This window comes from Neolamprologus brichardi, chromosome 1 (assembly GCF_056152115.1).
Source record: "Neolamprologus brichardi isolate AB-2024 chromosome 1, ASM5615211v1, whole genome shotgun sequence".
NCBI classification, from domain to species: Eukaryota; Metazoa; Chordata; class Actinopteri; order Cichliformes; family Cichlidae; genus Neolamprologus; species Neolamprologus brichardi.
Genome location: NC_142104.1, coordinates 4,908,425 through 4,931,261, shown reverse-complemented (window position 1 = coordinate 4,931,261; position 22,837 = coordinate 4,908,425). Strand labels below are relative to the sequence as shown.

The window sequence follows — 22,837 nt, the reverse complement described above, 5'->3', positions numbered from 1 at the left end:
GCAAACAACAAAGTTATTTGCAGCTATTTACCTTTTACCCTCTTTTTTTATAACCATTTCAAACTATTTATATAACAATCAGGTGTTCTGCATTCAATATGTACTTACTTGCTCTCTCCCTTTTTCTGCTGTCTTTCTCTCTCTCTCGGTCACTCCTAAAACTTCCCCCTCTTCCTAAACAACCAAATGTCATGTTGCCATATAATTTTTTTATTGGTCGACATGGTACAAACTATTGAGGAAAAAAATGCAGCATATATATATATTGTTTATTATCTACGTCATGGTTTTACGTGGCCTATCAACACAATTTAAAAACTGGTATATACCACCTTGTTGCTTTGTCATCTTGAAGTGCTCATGTGTTTGGCTTAGCATGACTATTTTATTCTTTCTCAGCCAAACAGCAGCACTCATGCGATTGTTTAGCTTCAGGTGTTGTGCCAAGTGATCGTGATTGTCGTCCGCGGGAGCGCGCGCAGTTGCTTAAAGCTGTACCGCCCAGATTACTTTACAGCTACTTCCATGCAACTGAAATAAGGTGCTGTAAGCTGAACACAGCTTCAACCGTCTGTTTGTTGAAAAAAAGTAACGCCACTGCACCGCATTTTCTTGTAAGTAACGGTAATGGCGTTGTAACGATAGAAATAGTAATTAGTTAGATTACTCATTATTGAAAAAAGTAACGCCGTTAGTCCCATAGTCGCCGTTACTAGTCACCAATTCATTGATTTTCCACCCTTTTGGCAGGAAACAATTAAACATTAATATCTTTATAGATTTTTAATCACCATTTGATAACATTCCTGGAATAGGTGGCACTATCTTTTTAAATTCTGTTAACACCGCCCCCTTTCACGTGAACATCCAGGAAATAACTTTATGAGGTGATAACTTACTTCGTGTGACCATGTGTCCCGATCGCTGAATCCAGATAGTGGAATGATAACCCGGGTATGCTGAACACCCTTCATAGTACGGGGCCCTGGATAAGCCCAAATCCTGCTTCACAGTACAGGTCTCTGCTCTTAACTGGCTATAGGTTGAGCAGAAGTTATCATGGTGACTTAACCAGGTTGAACAAATAATAAATAAAGAACCTGACATTAATCCCTTAAGCCTTTGAACTCAAACGACATTTATAAAATTAAAAGATATTTATACGTGTTTTACAAACCAATGATATTGCATAGTAATACATTTTAACCTCTTTAGAATGCAGGACAAACTGACACTGAGATGTTTCATGTTTATTTTCAAAGCTTTCTTTTTATACACATCTACATATTTACAAAAACCTTAACAGAACAAGCATCCAAGAGAAACAATTTAAACTCCAGAGGAGATTTTCTGAACCAAACTCGCACACCCACAACAGAATTGATGCACCACGCTTTCACATTATGCAAAAAAATCTAACACAGTTATACGTTCACGCACTACCATGCACAAAATGCAAACACCCTAAACTGCAACCACGCGCGGCCAGAGACGTCTCACTAACAGAAGGATAAGAGCACAAAGCATACGAGGCATACCACACTAATGTGCAACATTTTCTAACACACGTCCACTTTGAACAAACATCCACACATGAATTCACTCCACCACAGTTTTAAAAAAACCAAAAACATAAAAAGGACACACGGGACCCTTCTGCAAATAACTCACCTACTCCATCACCATCTGTGTAGGAAAATGATCTGATCAGTTAGTGGCCACTGAACTTCATAACTGTGACAAAATACTTTTGGCACGTTTTTAACCAAGGTATTGTTTCCCGGTGTTTTCCAGAAAGGTTGTCCATTTGTTGAGTGCTACACATAAACTGCTACACTGTGAAAAGTGATTTCTTTCTTTATAACCTTTTCGGTCTCTGCTACACAGATGTTGCACAGAGTAAGGGGTTACTTGTGGAAAGGTAACTGGAAAGATCCACTACAAGTGGGGTGAAGAGCAGATCAATCGGAATCATATTTGTCTCCATCGTCGTCGTCATCATCGCCGTTGTCGTCGTCACCACGGCAGCCCAGCTCGTGCGTCACTTCCCTCTGGTAGCGCTGCCAGCTCCTCCTGCTGTAGGAGTGTTCCTCCTCCCAGTAACCTGCACAGAAGGCAAATGTAATGGTTAGCAAATAAACACCATTCAACACCTGTTTGCACCAAGTGACACTGAGGCTGAAAAATGAAGCAAACACACAGAGAGCAAGAAACAACAGCTTAGTGAACTGAACTTCACTGAACTGCCATTTGAAGTTCGTAAATATTGCGAAATTTGTACTCTGGTTTTAGTAGTCAAAGGAGCTTGCAAAGAAAAGCGTCTGGACTTCGTTAAGTTACTTGAAGACGTTTCACCTCTCATCCGAGAGGCTTCTCGGATGATCAGACACCAGCGAGGGAGGATAAGAAGGACAGGCGCAACAACATTGTCATCCCCTATGTAGCCGGTGTATCAGAGAAACTCAGGAGGGTTTTCTCCAAGCATGACATCCTGGTGTACTTCAGACCCAGCAACACACTCAGACAAAAACTGGTTCACCCGAAAGACAAAACGCCAAAACACAGACTTAACAATGTGGTGTATGCCGTACAGTGCAGCGAGGAATGCCCAGACCTCTACATTGGAGAGACCAAACAGCCACTTCACAAGCGCATGGCACAACACAGAAGAGCGACCTCCACAGGACAAGATTCAGCTGTCCATCTGCATCTTAAGGATAAAGGACACTCTTTCGAGGATGCCAATGTTCACATTTTGGACAGAGAGGACAGATGGTTTGAAAGAGGAGTGAAAGAAGCCATCTATGTCCACTGTGAGCGACCATCTTTGAACAGAGGCGGTGGTTTACGACACCAACTCTCTGCCATCTATAATCCAGTTTTGAGATCCCTTCCCAGACGCCTTAACGCCCACTCACATCCTGGGCCATCTGACCTCAGGAATTTGCATGATAAGGTGGGGCCAGGTTTCACAATGAACTCACCCGAAACTCTGGCTGATTGGGACCCACACCCAGTTCCACACCTTGGCTCAGGCGATTAGAGGATCATCAGGGGGTCCTTTTGTCCCTCTGTGGGGGGACACTCCCACTAGGGTTATATCTGGGACTCTCCACCATTTGACCTTAGAACTGAAGAAGCCTCTCGGATGAGAGGTGAAACGTCTTCAAGTAACTTAAAGAAGTCCAGACGCTTTTCTTTGCAAGCTCCTTTGACTACGATGACCTGGATGACTGAGAACCTTCACAGACATTCTGGTTTTAGTAAGTGTTTCATCAGTCCATTGCTTCGCAACAACTAGCACGTATCTGTGTCTGTCTAGCGAGTTTATAGATGCAATCTACAAACCTCAGCACTGAACCGTCTCACCCATATATGTTAACTTCCTGGTCTGAAAGACCACAAAAACCAGTGAGTGACGTGGTGGCTCCATCCATGTCCTACATACAGTTTTAAGCAGAACACTTTTCTTAAAAGTAATGCAGTAGTTTCCTTAATTAGAATCAGAATCCGAATACTTTATTGATCCCTAGGGGAATTTTTTTTAAATTTAATTTAATTTAATCTAATTACACTCAGGAGAAAGCAACACGATACACTACTTGTTACATTACTTTGTAGGGATGGGGGAAAAATCGATACTATGTAGTATGGTGATATTTTGTTTGCTAATAATGTATGGATACAGGGACAGCAGAAATCGATATTTTGTTACAAAAAAGGTTTTTGTGCTCTGACTTCAGAGCATGTTGATCCTTTTTCTGAGCAAGAATCCTGACATTCCTTCACTGTCCAAATGTGTTTAACTTTTTTTTTTGGCAGCAATAAACATGACAGTTTACTTATTTTAATTTAAGACATGTTTTATTTTAATTAAGTTTAAAACTTTTTTAATTTAATGTAAAATTATATTTTGTTTTAATTTACTTTCAAATTCTTCAGTTGCTGAAGGGGCTGCATAGTTTTCATAAACTGCATAGTTCAGAATAGCTATAATTGTACCAGATGGTTGCGTTCAGTTAAGTTGGACTAGACTGTAATACAAACCGTTCAGTTTGTCAACAATCAAACTGAAATGAGAGAAAGACTGAGTGTGAGACTTTGATATTAGAGAAAATGAATATTGATAAAGTTTACCTTTATGTACAGAATCTGAATATCGCAAAATATTTTAAAAAATTGCAATAATATCGTATCGTGCGTTAAGTATTGTGATAATATCGTATCGTGGGATGTATGGTGATTCCCACCTCTATTACTTTGGCATTTCTCCTTAAAATGAACTGAAATGCACTCTCATAAATATCAATGTAACAATACAAACATACAGGCTACAGTCCCACACACCAACACAAATCTGTATTTTAATGAGGATACGCATATGAGCTTTCTCTTGGTATTTCGGTATGAATGCAAAACTGACAACGAAAAGCAAAAGATGAAAACCAGCACACAGACATTCAAATGGATCGCCACAGTGATTCTACTTTAGAAACATGAACAGGTAGAAACGGACACTGCAGCCTGACTGCTCATCTGTTTTTTACCCTTTGAAGTCGAGTCTAGTAGCTGGGCTGGGGTTGAATTTCACTCATCTTTAATATCACTCCGGGTTCTTAGCTTAGCATAAACGTGATGTCTGTGCAGAAGCTTGCAAAGAGCCGAAGTTCTGTTAGCAGCATACTAGCAGTTGTTTCTGTCCTGGCTGCAGTTTGCACTTCGCCATCGATCTCTCATCCTCTTTTACAATAAGAATAAAAGTATTGTCTATATCCACTCTGTAGACTGCGCCACCATTTTCCTCCTCTGGCACAACAACTGAAATCAGCTAAATGTAGTGCAAGTGCAATTGATTGGCAAGGAAAGGAAGGAAGGAATTGAACGACTTGGAATGAGTTCTTGTAGAGAACCAATTCTCAAGTTATGCACACTAAGTTTCGTAATGCAGAAGTCTAGACAATCAAAAGTATAACTAAGACCTTAGGATACTGTCTATGAGTGAAAATGACTAGAATATCACACTAACCTGGTTTGACTAAATAACTTTTGGCATCTTGCCATCATAGTAAAAGTTAAAATGGGAGACATTTGTTTAAATTAACAGGAGTTCCAAGTAGAGACTGCAGCACTGAATAACTGACATGTTTCTAAATACATACCACCATAGCGCTCCTCTCTGTCACTGTCTGTATCGCTCTCCTCATCAGGGTAGTCATTCCTCCAGTTGCCTTCCTCGTTCTCATCATCCTCATCTTCATACACTTCCTCTTCATGAACCACAAGGTCAGGAACCTGAGATTAAAAACACCACATTTATCAGAAAAGCTTTTTCTTTTATATAAATGATTAAGTCAGTGTTGTGGTTTGATATTAAAAATTACCAGTGAGATTTTGAGTCATCACTGATAAGAAGAAACCCTAACGGTATACTTTGGCAAATTACTTCTCCAAACATCCAGGGCTAGAAAACTAAACAATCTTCTTGCTTAAATTTTTTACTTTCAATGCTTTAAAATAAACACCATTTAAAAGTCATCAGTTAAGTTACAAAAAACCCCAACATTTTTCTCATCTTAACCCCTCTTCCACCCTTTTGAGATTATTTTTAACTAGTGCCAAACTGTAATGAACTACCACCACCAGAAGGTGGCAGTAATGCAACAAAATGTTTCTACATTCCCCAGGCACCATTACAAAGTAGTGATGCTTGTTTACAAACAAGCGATCATTTTGTAGCAATGACAGAATACTCCCCTGTAAATATCAAATAATATTTCTGCTTTAAAGGCCACCTGTTTACCACCTGACCATCATTTATTTTTCCAAATATAAAATTTGGACCACTCCACCCATTCACTCACTCCAATTTCAGCACTCATTCATCTGCCCGTCCATCCATCCACACACACCAGTTCTCCCTCATCAGCATAGGCCCTGACAGACAGGATGTCCTGGATCCACCCTGGTGTGACCGTTTCCTGGTAGTAAAGATCATAGACGTAGCCATCGTCCTGCTCTCGGTGCTCTTCCCCCAGTCTATCTCCAGATATGCTCAGACGCTCCCGCAGCATCTTGGTGTTGTTACAGAGAATCTCATCTGGTTCTGAGGACAGTATCTTTAGAAAAATAAAGCAAGTGATTAGAAATGGAACAAATGAATGAGCTGATAGTCAGTCTAGTTGGGCCTAATAGCAAATTAAATGACATTTACATCAATATTAAAAAAAAAAAAAATCTCACAGCTGTTTACCGGTAACTATCAAAACACATACTGTTAGGAAGAGGCAAGTTGTGAGCTTCATGTGTTTGCTGGTAGGCAGTGTAATACCAGTGGCTGCAGTAACTCCAGATTTCTCACTAAAGTAAGTGTTTCCTACAGCTGAAGCACACGACTGAAACGCTCGAGCCTGAACGCTTCTTAAAAAGAGAAATGAACGTGACTCTTCGATCAGACACTTAACACAGCTGACCTGGCTGGTTGGCATAATTAAGCTAATTATACACGTGCAACACTATTTAACTGTTCTGAGATGTTATGTCACAGTCTAGAACTAGCTAGGCCTGCAGTGTGTGTGTGTCTCTTTCTCTCCCTCCCTGTCTATTTGTCAGCTGTGAAAGCTCAACTGGAGTAATGCAGTGTTGTTCGTGCATGGTTTTTAAACTCCAAGGAAAGATGGCTGCTGCTCCTGCTAGCCCTGCTAACACTAGCCACACTTCCAATCCAAAATTGCAAGACCAGAGATCAATGTGATTCGATTGGGGAAGAATGCACTTCCAAAAGGTTTTTAAATAAACACGCACTATTTGTTTAACAATTCTGCCTGTTTGCTGAACAATTTCTTACTTTTTGACCAGTTAATGTTTTTTTTCCTCTCTAATTTCTAATGACTATAGTAAATGAATTACCAGGAAAATCCTTACTTAACAGAACAGGAAATGTGCTGGCACAATGAGAAATCAGAAGATTGGATCTGTGAGACCGATCAATGTTAATACCGTCATTAACAGTTGATGACTGTGCCAGCCATGTGGTTGAGCTAAGACTGGATGACTCTCAGCAACTGAATTATATTGATATTTGTAGCATCTGCCTTCTGAAAAGCACTTGTTAAACTGCACAATTGTGTTCAGTAAAAGCCAAATGCCTGGTAAATTGTGGTAAGATGATAACCTGTGTTAAATAATCCCAAATACAATCAAGCAGCCCTATGAGGACAACCATTTATGTTTTTTTTTAACAGTCTGAGGGCAGCATGGTATTTATTTTTTTTAACTGACTGTTTCTGTAATTTAGCCTCCACTAAGTGAAAAAGGTGCAACATCTCAGGACCCTAAATTGATTATAATAACTGATGATTGGGCTGTTCATGAGTATGCTTGCCAAACAGCACTAGGACAACTGCTGCAAACAAAACCCAGAATCTCCAACTATCAACTTACCTTGCCTGAAGGTTTATCCTGGTCCTCTCCATCCTCATGGATCAGATCCACCACCTGGATTTCACCTAGTCCCCAGCATTTGTCCGTCTCTTTCCCCGTTTCCTCTACACACTCAGAAGCACCCATCTGTGGTGTCTGCTGCTCTGCTGGGGCTGACAGACCAGCACGGTGGCTTGAGAGTATTCTGTAGCGTTCCTCTCTCCGAGTACTCCATTTTGTGCTGCGTAAATCACCAAGTATCCGCTGTGAGCTGGCAGCAGACGGACGCAGTGCATGCGCCGTGCGAGGCCGAGCCAAAGCCTGTCGAACCTGCGTCTGAACGGGAGCTTCCTGGTGATGGGATGACAAAGATAACAACCCACGAGGCTTTAACATAAATATGGATTTCCCTTTTAATTCCCAACTCATAGAAGCTGCCGGAACTGCACACTCATCTTACTCGCGGTTCCACTAATTTGATGCAAATATTATCGAAATCCAACAATTAAAAACCCCTCATCCAATTTTCTACAATGGGGAAACAACCAATTTGTAACAACAGACAATAAAAAAAACCACTAACAATTACCTATTTACAAAACAAACTAAAAGAACAGTAGCAATAGGACATGTGCAAAGATGCAAGATTCAGATGTTGAAAACACAATGACCAGAATTTTCCCTGCGCATAGAAATGTTTGGTGCCCTCAAAAGACAATTTGGTCTAGCACAAAAATGACAATCAACAGGACTGTGTTCATCAAATGGCAAGAAATAAAAGGAAAATCCAGAGAAATATGTAAGGTAACAAAGACTCTTTGCCTTAACTGTATGTGACTCAATTATGGTTATTTGCTTGGTCACCTCCCAAAGCATAGTTATCACCAGGAAAAACCTACTGTTAAAAAAAAATAAAAAGACATTACACGCACCTAAAAATGCAGAAAAGACAGAAAAGCCTGTTAAGGAGAGACTCATTATCCGCCTCCCAAATAGTTAACTTTGTCATCAGAGCCTAGGAGTGGTGCATTCCTCATTTTGGCTGTGGTTTTATTCATACACATTTCACTTCCTAATGACATTAAAAACTTTAAGACCAGGGGCGATTTTAGCCCATTTTTGGGGGTGCTTCAGCACCCCCAAAATGAATCAAAGCACCCCCAAAGATTTCTTACTTTTTTTTGACAATATTTGTTGTTTCTGTGACACACTATTAAAAATATAAAAAGCATACAGTACTTAATTGAGATGGAACATTTTAACAGCAAACGTTTAGATAACCCCTCCCCCCTCCCAAAATGGTTTGTTCCAGCTCGGCTCTCCCCTGCTCTGCAGCGCCGTTGCTGCCAGAGCGATAGTGGCTGAGACGCAGCGGAGCGGAAGGAGAAGTGCCTGGCTTAAAACAGGACATATTAGCTGCATTTAACCTTCAGTTACTCTTTATATAGTTAGGTAGGAGTCAGACCATGTTTCTTTTTAGCTGAAAAACATTACACCAGGTAACCTGAGGTGTTGAAAATGTCTTTTCCGACGATGTTTGCTACCCTACAATCCGTCCTGCTCTGTAGTAAAATCAGTGATATTTGACCGTCCCGTTGCTCCCATTGAAATTTATATAACCTATTTAAAATCTAAAACTTAACATTATCTAGCCTGCTGTTGTTACCACTGTCCTGTTTGAAATGCAATGAGAGAAACTGGTTATTTTGTCATATGTGCATGTGCCGATATTGAATCCAAGTTACTAACTAGCTAACTGACTGGATGCAGTACAGAGAGGCAGCCTCTCTGTACTGCATACTCACTATGAGCATAATTATGAGCATCATTCATTATTCTCCCGCAGTAATTAAGGTTAGGATATGGTTTTTTTTAAAAATTCCAATCCATTCTTCTTTTGCAGCATTTAAATAACCTTTATCAGACTTGATGGTTTTGTTACAGACTTGTCAAAAAGTGTTTTGCTTTTCTTTCACAAATGTGGGGATTAAATTGTGTTAAAATGTACAAAACAGTGATGTCATGTTTTGTGACGAGGAACCAGGCACAGAGAGACTTGATGAATTTAAGAATCTTATGATTTAATAAAGAAATTTGCAGACTTGCACAGAGAGGGTAAAATTATGATGACTGATAACAGAGATGAAGTCAGCAGACGATGAGGACAGGGAGGAACAGGGGTTTAAATGCACCAAGGAGACAGTCAGAGGGAACTCGGGACAACTGGAGACATTTAAGGATGCAGGGACTGACAGAGACAGGGAAGACGTCTCATTATGATGAGTAAAGTTTACCTTGCCTGGATGGGCAGCTCTCTGGGTGCTCAGCACCCCCAAAGCTCGGATCCTAGAATCGCCCCTGTTTAAGACTGCTTACTTCTGACACAAGACTGAGTACAAAAAACCCTTTATAAAAGCTCACCAGAATCAATATTGTGATATCAATTTTTCAGTCATTGCGCCCATCACTCACTAGGAAGCATTCTCAAAATGTACTGAAGTGGAAAAAGATGCATTAGCCATCTGTCCGTTTTACCGAATCCCACAAAGAAAACCATAGTGGTCGGTGTACACATTACACAAACAAATGCAGTGCTACAACTGTATAAAGCAGTGTTTACAGCTAATCTAATTAGCTTACGTAATGGGTCTTATTTCGTCTATTGAATTGCGCATGTAAATATTTAATTTACTTCAAACGTTAGTCATACCACAGCTTGAATTTTGATTGTCACTTCGTTTTCAAGGCCCAAATTACGTCAAAAAAAAAAAAACAAGCTAACAACAGTTTGTGGGGTAGCTAGGGCTAGCAGCTAGCATGATTGCTAACAACAATAAGCACAAAGGCGCGTTGTTCCGGACAGTAAGTGACGCTCTCAGCAGCTTCATTCAGCTCGCTATCACCCACTCAGCTCTTCTGAGTGGTTTCAACTATCATGATAACTACCACCACTATTTTTCAAAAGCTACCCCTTCCACTGACCGCTGCTCTGGCGATAGCATTGGGCCCCTCACCTGTGTTGCTACGGTCGCCACGAGTTTGAAGACAGAGTTTTCCACTTCGGCTTCGTTGGGCTCAGGTACCGTTTCGCCTGAGCTCTGGGACGTTTCGGGACGGATACGTTTGCATGCCAGCAGCAAAGCATCTGCAGGGTCGGTTCCCCTTTTTCTTTTCACTCGGAGAATCGTAGTATTTGGATCCATGTTGTCTCCGTCTCTCTTTAGTGTGTCTGGCAGTTGGAAAGAAAGGAAACGCGAGAGATCGCAATCCTTTTTTATTTCCGGTGACTACGAATGCGAAGAAACTCGTAAAACTATAATAATTTATAATAATGTAGTTTACTTGATACATTCCCTCGTATTACTATATAGTTAAATTAACTAAACTGCTGTCACGAGTTTCCAATGTATCACTGTAATCCACAATCTCAATAAAACATTAAACATTTTACTTCTTAAAACTTCAAAGTAAAAGCACTTCCTGTTAACGTTGTCCAATTAAAAGCTGACTTTGTGACTTCTGCTATTTTTTTTAGACATTACGTCATTGTGATTGCTGTGTTTTGTTTTTTCAAATACATAATTTTTTTGTTTTGTTTTTTTGTTTTTGTGATGATGGAGCTGCAAAGTTCTACAGTGTTTTATCTCCGGACAAAAGAGTCGCAAGTGGTTCTCAAACGTTTTGCCAAAGTTAAAAATGCTTTCAAACATAGTTATCAAAAATAGTCCAATCTATTGTTTAATCAGTTAATAAAATAATAATAAAATGATCAGTGTTGATATATATTTTTTAATTTTCTAAACTGTACTTATTTTATTACAAAAATTGTATTATACATAATATTACACATAATATAACATTTGATCATAACTGTTTTACAAAGACCTTTTACTAGTGAAATTTCATAATCTTGCTTATATAGCCTAATAGTGCAACAATTTTGTCCACAAAATAGACTTCAGCTGCCCAAAGTAAAACAATGGTTATGCAAAATAATATAGATTATTACTTTTCGCATTTCCTACAATGATAACAGTCATGCAGACCTTTGTCAACATGTTGCAGGCGTTTACTGTCACCAGGGGGCAGTGTCAAAAACAACCTATCCGTTATTTACTCCAGCTGTTATTGTCTGTCTCTTTATTACAACTTGAATCACCCCTACAGTGAGTCAGCCAACATAACAAGCATTTTAGTGAGTGTATACTTGATGAAACAATGCAGAAATATTAAAATACCACAGAGTACATAACTGAACTGATTAGTCTGCAGTGAAGTCACCTGCTTTATGAAGATAAATATCTACCATGTCTAGCCAATAACAGTAACAATAACTAATAACATTCTGTAGTATATAGGTTAAGTTTGTAGGACAGATACATTACCTGACCTATACCTATAATACAGTATAAAGAATATGGATGATCTTCACAGTAACTGCTTTTTTAATTAAGTTAATTGTTGAATATGCTAACAAAAATCATATTTGTATTTGATTCCAAAATAAGAAAGAAGAGAAAAAACATCAACAAATAAAATGAGTCTTCATTACCATATATGAATGTCACTGGTAAAATGTTAGAAAATGCTGTGTAAAATGCAACTAAAAACTGAATGCAACGGTTTCCAAATCTCATAAAGCCATATTTTATTCACAGTGGAACATAGATAATATAAAAATATTTAAAAGTTATTTGAATAAAAAAATGTAGTAGACGGAGAGGACTGCCTGCTGCTCTCCGCCAAAGCTAATTTAGAATGGACAGAGGCACGTTTTACAACAGCATAATAGGAATAGGAGAGTGGAGGTGTTGAACTACCCAGTCTGCAGTCCAGACCTTTCACAAATTAAAAACATTTGGCACAGCCAATCCAGCAGCTGGTCTCTGTGTCCTAAAATTCAGTTAAATTCAATTTTATTCATATAGTGCCAAATCACAAGAACAGTCACCTCAAGACACTTTATACTGTAAATGATTGCATATTTATACCTTGTATATTGCAGTGATAGAGACTGTAGCTTCCTCTCTAATAAAAGAAGAAAGGATCCTACACAATGGCAAATATGGCCCAGTCCAAACTTTTTTCAGATGTTCTCCTGGCGTCTAATTCAAGCTGGGAGTTTTCTTAGAATGGTACATTTTTATCAGATTTAAAAACTAGATATATTTTCCATGTTCTGCTGTGAATAAAATATGAGGTTTTAATTGTTTCATTTGTTTGCATTCTGATTTCAGTTACCTTTTACACACCATGTCAACATTTTTGGAATTGGGTTTGTAAGTCAGGATAATTCACTTGTCTTGGCTGTTATTTAAACTGGTGGTCAGCTTTTTCTGAGAGGTGTCCGTTGATGAGTTATTGTTCGATTGAGGCTTCCTGGTCAAAGCCAAAGACCACAGGAACATGAAGACACCTGATAAGAGAGAAAAAAAATGCAACTTTTCTCACAAATGATCAAAATCCAGTGCATACTTTATACGAGAATTAGTCACATACTAACCTTGAAAGGAGTTGAATATTGTGAATACATAGATACCAGGGAGTGAAACATATGTGATGCTGGTTAACCCCCAAGGTAACCCCAGCACAAGGCTGAGGCCCAGCACTTTAACAGAGTCCTTCCATAAATTCCAGCCTTTGTTTTTGTTTGTCTTTTTCCAGCCAGTGTTGCTTCCAAAGCCTCCACTACCCCTTCTTATCCCCCAGAGCTTAAACACAACTAGTCCCATAACACAGGCATTAAACAGCACCACCAAGGAAGGAAAGGCCACTGTAGTGATGAAACTGGTTATAAGGTGCTTCTTCGGGAACTCGCTGTTCATCCAGCATCTGCTCATTATTGAAAAATAAATATGTATTAAATAAATATAAAACATTTTGGAGGCAGCATATAAATGTCACCAATGTTAACATCAAAGTATGATTTTTTGGTCTTAAGAAATCAAATCTCATGGGTCACTGCATGCATAAAAATCCTACTGACGATACTTACATGTGTGCTGTTGTATTGGAGAGTTTGGCGTCCCGCATGTGCAGGGTGTATTTACCATAAACACCTGAAATCGCACAAATCACTGCGACTAGTGTCGGGAAGCCTAAAGAAGTAAAAATAGAATGATTTTCAAGTGAAGCATTAAATGCATATACAAAGATAAAATAAAAAAAAATGTATGTGCTACAGCTTGAAGTGCAAATGTTAGCAAACATGACTTCTCTGCAGTCTTTCTATTGAAAAAGAAGTTGCTCAACATGAAAAATGAAAGATTATCCATCCTTGAGGCTTTATTATGACACTGATTGCTGGACTTTTTTTTTTGCCATGCTCATTTTAATCACTCGACATTTGTGCACATGCTACAATTTCATATAGTATTATTGGAAACTCTCAGCAAATCATTGAAGTATTTGTAGTAAAAAAAAGTTGTAGAAAATGGAAAAAATACTGTATACATACCATACGGACAAACCAATCTCATTCAGCCATTTACCTGGATTTTAATCACCAAATTTATGATGTTTTCTCAACTTTGTAGTATCAAACAACAACAACAAACCTACACTATCCATTTCCATTTGGCCTGTTTGACAGCATCTGACAAAATTGTGTTTTAACCTTACTTTACTCACCCCATCCAACTAAGCTGAGTTTGAGAAGATATTTCCTGAACGTGATGTTAAAAACCCGGCTCAGTAGAAGGTAGAGATGGAACCCCTCCAGAGCAGTCCAGCTGAAGGTGGCCAGCAGAGACCAGTGTAAAATCAGACCCAGAACCAGACAAACTGGGCTGTCCTCATTCAGCAGCCATGATGAGAAACAGGACAGCAGGAAGCTGAGGTGGAGGCAGAGCATTGCTCCTGTTAGCTGCATGTGCAGACTGGTCGTCTTCTCAGGACGCCGACGACTAAAGAGAGAAACAGCATTACAATTCTTTAAACAATGGAAGAAATTTGGCCTTTTTTAAACCTTTCGCTTTGAACCCTCGATTTTGATAACACTAACAATAGTAACTCCACACAGAGGAAACTGAGAAGCTTGTGGTTTCCCATAATTATTGTCAGACTAAATATGCCAGATAATGTATCCTGTTCTATAAGTAACCAAGAGTACGGGAACCAAGACTGCCAAAAATGGGAAGAAGATGATGAAGCTGAAGGAAGAAAGAACTAAACCCTTTCAAAGTAATATTAGAGATAAATGAAGTAAATTTAAATAAATAAATGTAGCAATTTAGAGTATGACCCATATATTGATATTTCTTCATAATTTGCTACTATATTCATTTATTTGAAGACTATAACCCCTTTTTATTAATGTATAGGTTTTATGTAAAATAATGATTATCTTTGCATCCTAACTGCCTTTAATCCAAGGAGATAAGTGTCAGAGGATCCAGTGCTCCTTTTTCTGTTTCTTCTTCCAGCTACTTCCTTTATGGCAGTGGTTCCCAAAGTGGAGGGTGCAAAGCCATTGGCGGACGGGGGTGGGGTATGACTAAAAAAAGAAGCCTTGGACACTGCTGTGGACAGGTTTTTTGACGGAGCTCCCACACAAACACAAAGCAGAAGATGAAGCATCGCCAAATATGCTTCCGAACCAACTTCTAAGCCAAAGACTAGAAAATGCGATGAAGCATATCTTGCAATTGGCTTCACCTGTACAACAGTGGTGCCAAGTAGGGGTGGGTTTCAAAACTCGATTTTCCAATCATTTATTTAATCCTGAATCGAGCCAGAAATGCCAGGATCTCGGGTTAAAACTCACAAAACTACATCAACAACCACCAAACAGCTAAAATAGTAAATGATAGCAGGAAGAAGGATTCCACACAAAGATGTGAACACAAAGCGCGGACCCGACGCATCAGAATCTGTGAGACGTCGGCTTTCTCACCTGACGGCACGTACACGGGCACGCTGTCGGTGCTGAAAGCTGACACCTCACAGCTTCTGACGCTGCAGGTTTTGTCACTCTCTGACCTAAATTCACTGAAACAGCAGCAAAAGATCAAAATTACATTGCATGTTGTATAGAGCGCTTTGAGTGCTCCGAGAGAGTAGAAAAGCGCTATATAAGAATCAGTCCATTTACCATTTACCATTTACACTTCACATTTGATAAACATCATCATTACTTCCCTCTTACTTTCACTGTTTTGTGTCCACTACGATAAAATCACACTTCCTGCACAGCTCTCTCGCTCAGTGTATTTTCAAGAACGCTTGACCCATCTGTATTTAATCCTCAGTTACTTTGACACAAAGGTATCTGCTGTGATGCTCACACCTCTGATGAAGTCTCACAAGTGTCAGTACTGATAAATGATCAGAATTATAATATTTCTGACTGTCTGAGGCAAAATTTAATCAAATCGAATCTGAATCCAAATGATTACAAATCGTTCACGATACCCAGCTCTTGTCTTCTTCTTATAATTACTGAAATTTTGGAGATGTTAGCTCTTTATACAGTAAAGTTACAGTGGGATTCTTATAAAACAAAGGGGGCCTAGCAAAAAAAGTTTGGGAACCAGTGCTTTAGGGGAAATCGTTTTAATTTTTCACCCTATCCCTAGCATCCTCCTCTGTACCACCAACACTGCATGTGACATCCAAAAACCTCCCCCTCAGTCCTGTATAGCTACTATCTCTCCTCTGCACATTCCCAGACCATCTCAAACTTTCCACTTTAGCTTTGTTTCCAAACTGCTCAACCTGAGCTGTTCCTCTGATATGTTTTGATATTTAAAATGTTGCTCATCCTGCTTACTCCTCGTGTGATTTATGACTACCTGCCAGCTTTCAATAATCCAACATGTATTAATACTAAAATGTTAGTATATGCATGTGTAATTGTTAGTATATGCATATGTAACTGTTAGTATATGCATATGTAACTGATAGACTTCAGCTTCAGAAAAAAATTCCAATTTTGTCTGCAAACATGCAGAGGGCTTCAGGACTGTTCACACTTGACTGAGGAACAGTCAACTGTGAACAGTTTTCGACCAACGACTGTGTGGTGCCACACTTTAGGAAAGATTATGTGCAAGTGTTTGTTTCCCACCAGATGTGACACAGTACATTTAAACTGGTCTGACTGATGCAATAAACCAGTCTTTCACAACATAACTTCTGTCAGTTGTTGACCTTTAGAAGTTTTTCTATAACTAAGCCAACAATAATATATTTCTTTATCAACACATCACATCTTTAAAATGTAGTAATAGAGAAAATATCAAAATATGGCAGAAGTTAAAAGGACATTCAAGTAAAACATATGTACTCACTGTAGACAAATATAGATGATCAAGCTGATGAATGTGAAGACAACGGAGAGTGCTGATCCAATGTAAGTGATGTAGCTGAGTGTCTCCGAATGAGATTTACTCACTGATAATTGTGGGTTCTGGAACATAAAAAGACACTGTTGAAATGAAGTCTATGTTAAGATGTTTAATGGAGGCCTATCCACGGGCCTCGGTCAAATAGTTTCGGTATTATAATTTAAAATCACTCCACCTCTTCTTATAACAACTTTTCCACTTTTTTCACTCTAGTTTTGACCCATAGAAGACTGCTGCACTCCTGCTTCAAGTTCTCATATGGCATGGTGAACCGTTTTTATAGACAAAGATTTGTTCCTCAGCCCATTCAGTGACTTCCATGACAGAATCATGTAGGTTCCACCGGAAAACATGAGTATCCACTATTGATTTTCTGCCTTTTTTTGTGGACAGAAATTTATTCAAGACAAATCTGTTGGGAATTTATATAACGAGTGGTAAAATGTTATTCTAGCTGTCTTTTTATTTCTCCAGCCTTTTATAGCCCCTGTCCCAACCTTTTTGAGATTTGTTGCTGCCAACAAATTCAAATTAAGGGTATTTTTCCACATGCATTCATAAGATTTGCAAATCACTGAATTCAGTTGTTTTTTTGTTTTTTTAATTGAAGTGCTAAATTAAAACTCCTTCAATCAAATGTTATTTAAAAATTGAATGCATGGGTTAGCTAAGATCTGAAAAGCATCTCTTACTTTGTTAGACATAGGGTATCTAACCAGATTCTTACTCTGGGTGGCATTACCTTGGCCTCCAGTAACACTGTGAGGAACCTTGGAGTCATTTTTGACCAGGATATGTCCTTCAACGCACATATTAAACAAATATGTAAGACTGCTTTCTTCCATTTGCGCAACATCTCTAAAATTAGTCTCTAAAAAGTCTCAGAGTGACGCTGAAAAACTAGTTCATGCGTTTATTACTTCCAGGCTGGACTACTGCAATTCATTATTATCAGGAAGTCCTAAAAACTCCCTGAAAAGCCTTCAGCTAATCCAAAATGCTGCAGCAAGAGTACTGACAGGGACTAGAAAGAGAGAGCAGATTTCTCCTGTTTTGGCTTCCCTTCATTGGCTTCCTGTTAAATCCAGAATTGAATTCAAAATCCTGCTCCTCACATACAAGGTCTTAAATAATCAGGCCCCATCTTATCTTAACGACCTTGTAGTACCATATCACCCTATTAGAGCACTTCGCTCTCACACTGCAGGCCTACTTGTTGTTCCTCGAGTATTTAAAAGTAGAATGGGAGGCAGAGCCTTCAGTTTTCAGGCCCCTCTTCTGTGGAACCAGCTTCCAGTTTGGATTCGGGAGACAGACACTATCTCTACTTTTAAGATTAGGCTTCAAACTTTCCTTTTTGCTAAAGCATATAGTTAGGGCTGGACCAGGTGACCCTGAATCCTCCCTTAGTTATGCTGCAATAGACGTAGGCTGCCGGGGGATTCCCATGATGCATTGAGTTTTTCCTTTCCAGTCACCTTTCCCACTCACTATGCGTTAATAGACCTCGCTGTGTTGAATCATATCTGTTATTAATCTCTGGCTCTCTTCCACGGCATGTCTTTATCCTGTCTTCCTTCTCTCACCCCAACCGGTCACAGCAGATGGCCCCGCCCCTCCCTGAGCCTGGTTCAGCCAGAAGTTTCTTCCTGTTAAAAGTTTTCCTTCCCACTGTCACCAAAATGCTTGCTCATAGGGGGTCATATGATTGTTGGGTTTTACTCTACAATATAAGGCGATTGTTGTTGTGATTTGGCGCTATATAAATAAAATTGAATTGAATTGAATTTGTTAGAAACACTTCATTATATGTGGGAACTTCCAAGAGAAAATGGCTTTGTGACTAAAATTTGTTGCTTGCATTGAAGTTGAAGACATCACCCTTCAAGCTCTTTAAAGACTCAGTTCATATGCTGTTCCTAACTAAAGTTGTTATACACTGATTAGACAAGCGCAGGTTTTATCACATTCTGTAGAAAGAGGTTATCATTTTACCACAAGCACAGCGAAGAAGCTCAGATGGTTGCAGCTGCAAATAAATTCATGTCCTGTGTTACTGGTTTCACAGCCTTCAGTGCTCCAATAACCTAATAAAATAAATAAGTACAAATACATTAAGTAGATGTAAATCTTCTTTACATTTAGAAATGACTATACTGGAGGTTGACATCTGTAATAATACCTGTTCCATTTCCCATCGCTGATTCCTCCCAAAATACACAAGTCCCATTTTCCACCTGTGAAAAAAATGAATAGAAATACTATGAAAACAAGTTAGATTTTCAAAGTAAGATGCTGTTGCAACCATTTTGATGTCTTCTTACCTCTTTGTCGTGTCTGAAGATTAACTCGATGGGTTGCTGGAGGTTTTTCACTGAAAGAGTTCCTGCCTTCACCGATAGGACTGAGCCCTTAAACACAGTGCCTTCTCTGCGGTGAAACTGTATTTGCCTGCCTTTTGAACGAGGACTTAGCTGCAATGTGTGGGACACATGGACAAAGTGCTGGGATGAGACTGACTGCAAAAAACTCTCCTCTTAACATGAAGACCCACAGGCCAAATCTAGCCCTTCACTAATTTAAATTCAGCCCACATACTAACACATTTGTTAGTATGTGGTTTACACAACTACACACACCCACGCAGTAAACAGCCTAAACAGACTTAGCACTCAAAACCACCTGAAAGCTTACAAGCTAGAAAAAGCAGAATACATCAAACAGGAAAGCAGATGTAAGCAAAGATGGAAGTCTGAGGTTGTTTTTAGCAGGAGACGTTTGTATAATTATATTAAAGAACATAATTTACATTGTGATTGTGATGTTTGAATCCACACACCAGCACGACAAGATGGAGTTACAGATGGAAGTTGCCAAATTTACAAGAGACATACAGCCCAGTATGTTTCTGTTTTCTGTAACTGAGCTGTAAAGGCAAGTTTACGTGCACTAATTTGAGGGAAGAAGGGAGGCTGAAGGCTGACCTACATGCTCAAACATGTTTTTACTCGTGTTTATGAAACTTCCCACACAACTGATTTGTCATTTTCAGGAATGTGAAACAAAACTGGTGAGATTTCTGGGTATATGTACATGGAAATTTAAGATTTGATTAAATATACTACCAGACGAACATATTTGACATGATATAAAGGACAGTATTTCTCATTTCCTACTGTGGTCTTCAGTGAAACTGAACCTGCAACCCCCACAGATCAGCATTTCAGTGAATGACATTAACATTCTCTTTCTGGAGTCACTGACCTTAAAATGACTGCTGTTTATTACAGAGGCCACCACCAGGACCTCCACCTCAGGCACATTTCCTCTGCTTCTCTGGAGAGCTGATGATGGGATGTGAACCCTATGTTCATGTGTAGGACTCACATCAACCTGAAGAGTATACACAAAAATAAAATTTTAAATATTCTGTTTTTGTTATTCATTGAGTTCATTAATACAAAAATAAAGCAATTCAGATAAAATGTAATTTTTTCACTTCCAAAAAGCACTTCAGCTCCAAATGACCTCACCTCTTGAAGCGAGTCTACTTTGAGTTGTCTGATGCCTGACATGAAGCGACCTCTTGGCTTGCAGGTCATAATTTTGTCCTCATAACAACTACCAACAGAAATTTAACATAGTTCAGATATACAAATGGGCATTAGTGATATAACTGTAGACAGAGACAATAAACTAATAGAAATAATTAATAAATAAGAAAAAACAATTATTTCACAGTCTGCTATGGTGTGATTTGAGTTTATTGATTTCATGTGTTCACAGTTATACTTTATAAAACTAAAAATTAAGCTGCAAGATCTTGAGTTGAACCAAAGTCCATATGTTCTGCATTGCTCAGTATTCTTAATTAATCCACACTGTAGCCCAAAAGTATATTTTGGCCAAAAAAAGAAAAGTGCAAAATAATAATAAAATAAAATAAAATAAAATAAAATAAAATAAAATAAACCAATATGTCAATTTTTATTCAGGGAAAACCCTGATTATAATTATATTTACTTGCTTTAAAAAGTATCATTTATTTTGGGGCAACACGTTCTCACTCCCAAAGCGTAACATTTTACGCTAGGTGACAAATCGTCAACATATTACGTTTTCGGCTACCCACCACGTTCCTAAATGACGACCTCGGAAAAATGAGGAAAAATGAGAACCGTATAGACTCAATCTACACATGTTCGCTCTTTTTCTTCAAATCGCTTAGAAACACGCTATTTAACATAATTCAAGTCTTGGTTAAGGTCAGGAAAAAGGTTATGGTTAGGGCTAGGGATAAGGTTAGGTTTAGGGCTGGAATACAGGGCTGGAACGTCTATTACCGCGGGAGCATCATTGCACTGGATTTCAGGCATAACCCGCCGCGTACCATAAGAACGCCGAAGGTCTCCTTTCGCGTTCCTCAGGAACGCCGCGGGACGTGACAAAACGTCGGCGTGTTACGCCTCGGGAGTGAGAACGGGCTCTTTGGGGAGTGCAACCAACACCCTTTCCAGTTAGACACATTATAGCACTGATCTTTGAAAACCCCTGACAGTAATTTAAAAATAATGTCCAATGCTTCCAGAGTGTCAAATGCATCTCAAAATGTGACAAAGTGTCCTTTCATGTCATAAATATTTATTTATACACAGACACTTTGCCAGGAGCCCTCAGTGTCACATTTGATGATTGAGATTACAGTATACATTAAAAAGATTATACACTAAGTATGTTTTTATGATGAAACCATGTTAAAACACTGAAAAGCAGCCTATGTAGAGATAAAAACATTTTAACAGGCAGAAACTTCTGTTATATGGAGTGAATGCATAAACAGTGATCATATCTCTCCTTCAGGTTGTATCAATTATGTTAAACTAGCATTTATCAACAGCAAGTTTATTTATTCATGAGAAAGATGGTATAACCTTTCAAAAGCAGGAATGTGAGATGTACAGAATAAAATGAATTACCGTGTCCATGCAGAGGGCCTTTTTATGCACTCCTGGAGAACATTTTCACAGTAGTCTGCCATAGTGATACACACCAGAAGTGAAGGGATCAAAATTACATCATTAATACATTTAAACAAGACTGAAAGGTGATAAAACATCAAAGTGACATTTAACTCCAGAGGCAAGTGAGAAGCAGCTGTTTGATCAACACTCTAGGAACAGCGTTCCTGCTACCTGATAGCTGAGATGCTAGTCAGTGATTTTACTTTTCTTGTGGTTTGAGAAAATCCACAACCTTGAGATACTAACAGTCAGATTGGTATTTCCCTCACAAGCACACAACTTTAAACATCATAGGAATGACATGGTAAATTTACTCACCCACAGCTTGGGACATAGAAAAACAGAAGATTGTAAGTAGAAAAAATGTAATCCACATCGTGGCTCACTCAGCCACAAACACAGGTATGCTCTACGAGGTCCACAGGGTGTTGCTCTGCTTGGCTGAGGCTTGCTGAGACAAAGTGGGAGTTTCACATCTGTATATATCACATGTTCTTGGCAGGGATGACCCCTGATTGGACGAGGTGATTCATGTTTTTTCCAGAGGTATCACAAAGTTCAAGTAGTGAGTTGTTGCTCTGAGTTATGATAGAAATATTTACACAGACAGTATATAACCACACCGTACACACAGGCAGTGAATCAGTTTGAGAGTTGTCTGCTGGAGACCCTGCTGCTATGGTTACATGAAGGAAAATTATCAGTTGTTTTATCAAGGCTTTATCATTTGAATTAATGGTATGACTTAATCCTTTCTATGCTGTGCTTCTTGGTTGACAGAGAGAGCCAGAGAAAGATAAAGAAATATTCATAAACACAAGATAACTTGATGAGATCATAACTTGGGCAAAGAACTTCAATAAATTAATGTTAAAACAAGTCTGACAGAAATCATAAAATCCACCCTAAAGAAAAAAAAGAGTTAGGAAATAAGTTTAAAAAAATAAAAGACATTTCCAAAGTAAACAAATCCAACACAGAGTACTGTTGCACCCTGTTTCAAACCATGCTGATAGTTACAGCCATCAGTACCTGTCAGGGTTCCTGGGT

General features: G+C 38.8%; 2 protein-coding genes across 2 annotated transcripts; both read right to left on the bottom strand.

Annotated features, from left to right (window-relative positions):
• Positions 1-1,235: 1,235 nt before the first annotated feature.
• Positions 1,236-10,820, bottom strand: slc7a6os (solute carrier family 7 member 6 opposite strand). The gene is made up of 5 exons (XM_006779697.3): positions 10,434-10,820; positions 7,441-7,770; positions 5,910-6,116; positions 5,160-5,292; positions 1,236-2,104 (listed from the first exon to the last, which is right to left on the bottom strand). The coding sequence occupies exons 1-5, from the start codon at positions 10,620-10,622 to the stop codon at positions 1,962-1,964; spliced, it is 1,002 nt and encodes a 333-aa protein (XP_006779760.1). The 5' UTR covers positions 10,623-10,820; the 3' UTR covers positions 1,236-1,961.
• A 407-nt stretch (positions 10,821-11,227) lies between these two features.
• LOC102785241 (adhesion G protein-coupled receptor G3-like) lies at positions 11,228-22,228 on the bottom strand. Its single transcript, XM_087843853.1, has 12 exons — positions 22,106-22,228; positions 21,743-21,797; positions 20,300-20,387; positions 20,031-20,159; positions 19,091-19,240; positions 18,949-19,003; positions 18,762-18,853; positions 16,710-16,828; positions 14,050-14,324; positions 13,415-13,517; positions 12,923-13,251; positions 11,228-12,835 (listed from the first exon to the last, which is right to left on the bottom strand). The coding sequence occupies exons 1-12, from the start codon at positions 22,161-22,163 to the stop codon at positions 12,714-12,716; spliced, it is 1,575 nt and encodes a 524-aa protein (XP_087699979.1). The 5' UTR covers positions 22,164-22,228; the 3' UTR covers positions 11,228-12,713.
• Between the last annotated feature and the right edge of the window lie 609 nt (positions 22,229-22,837).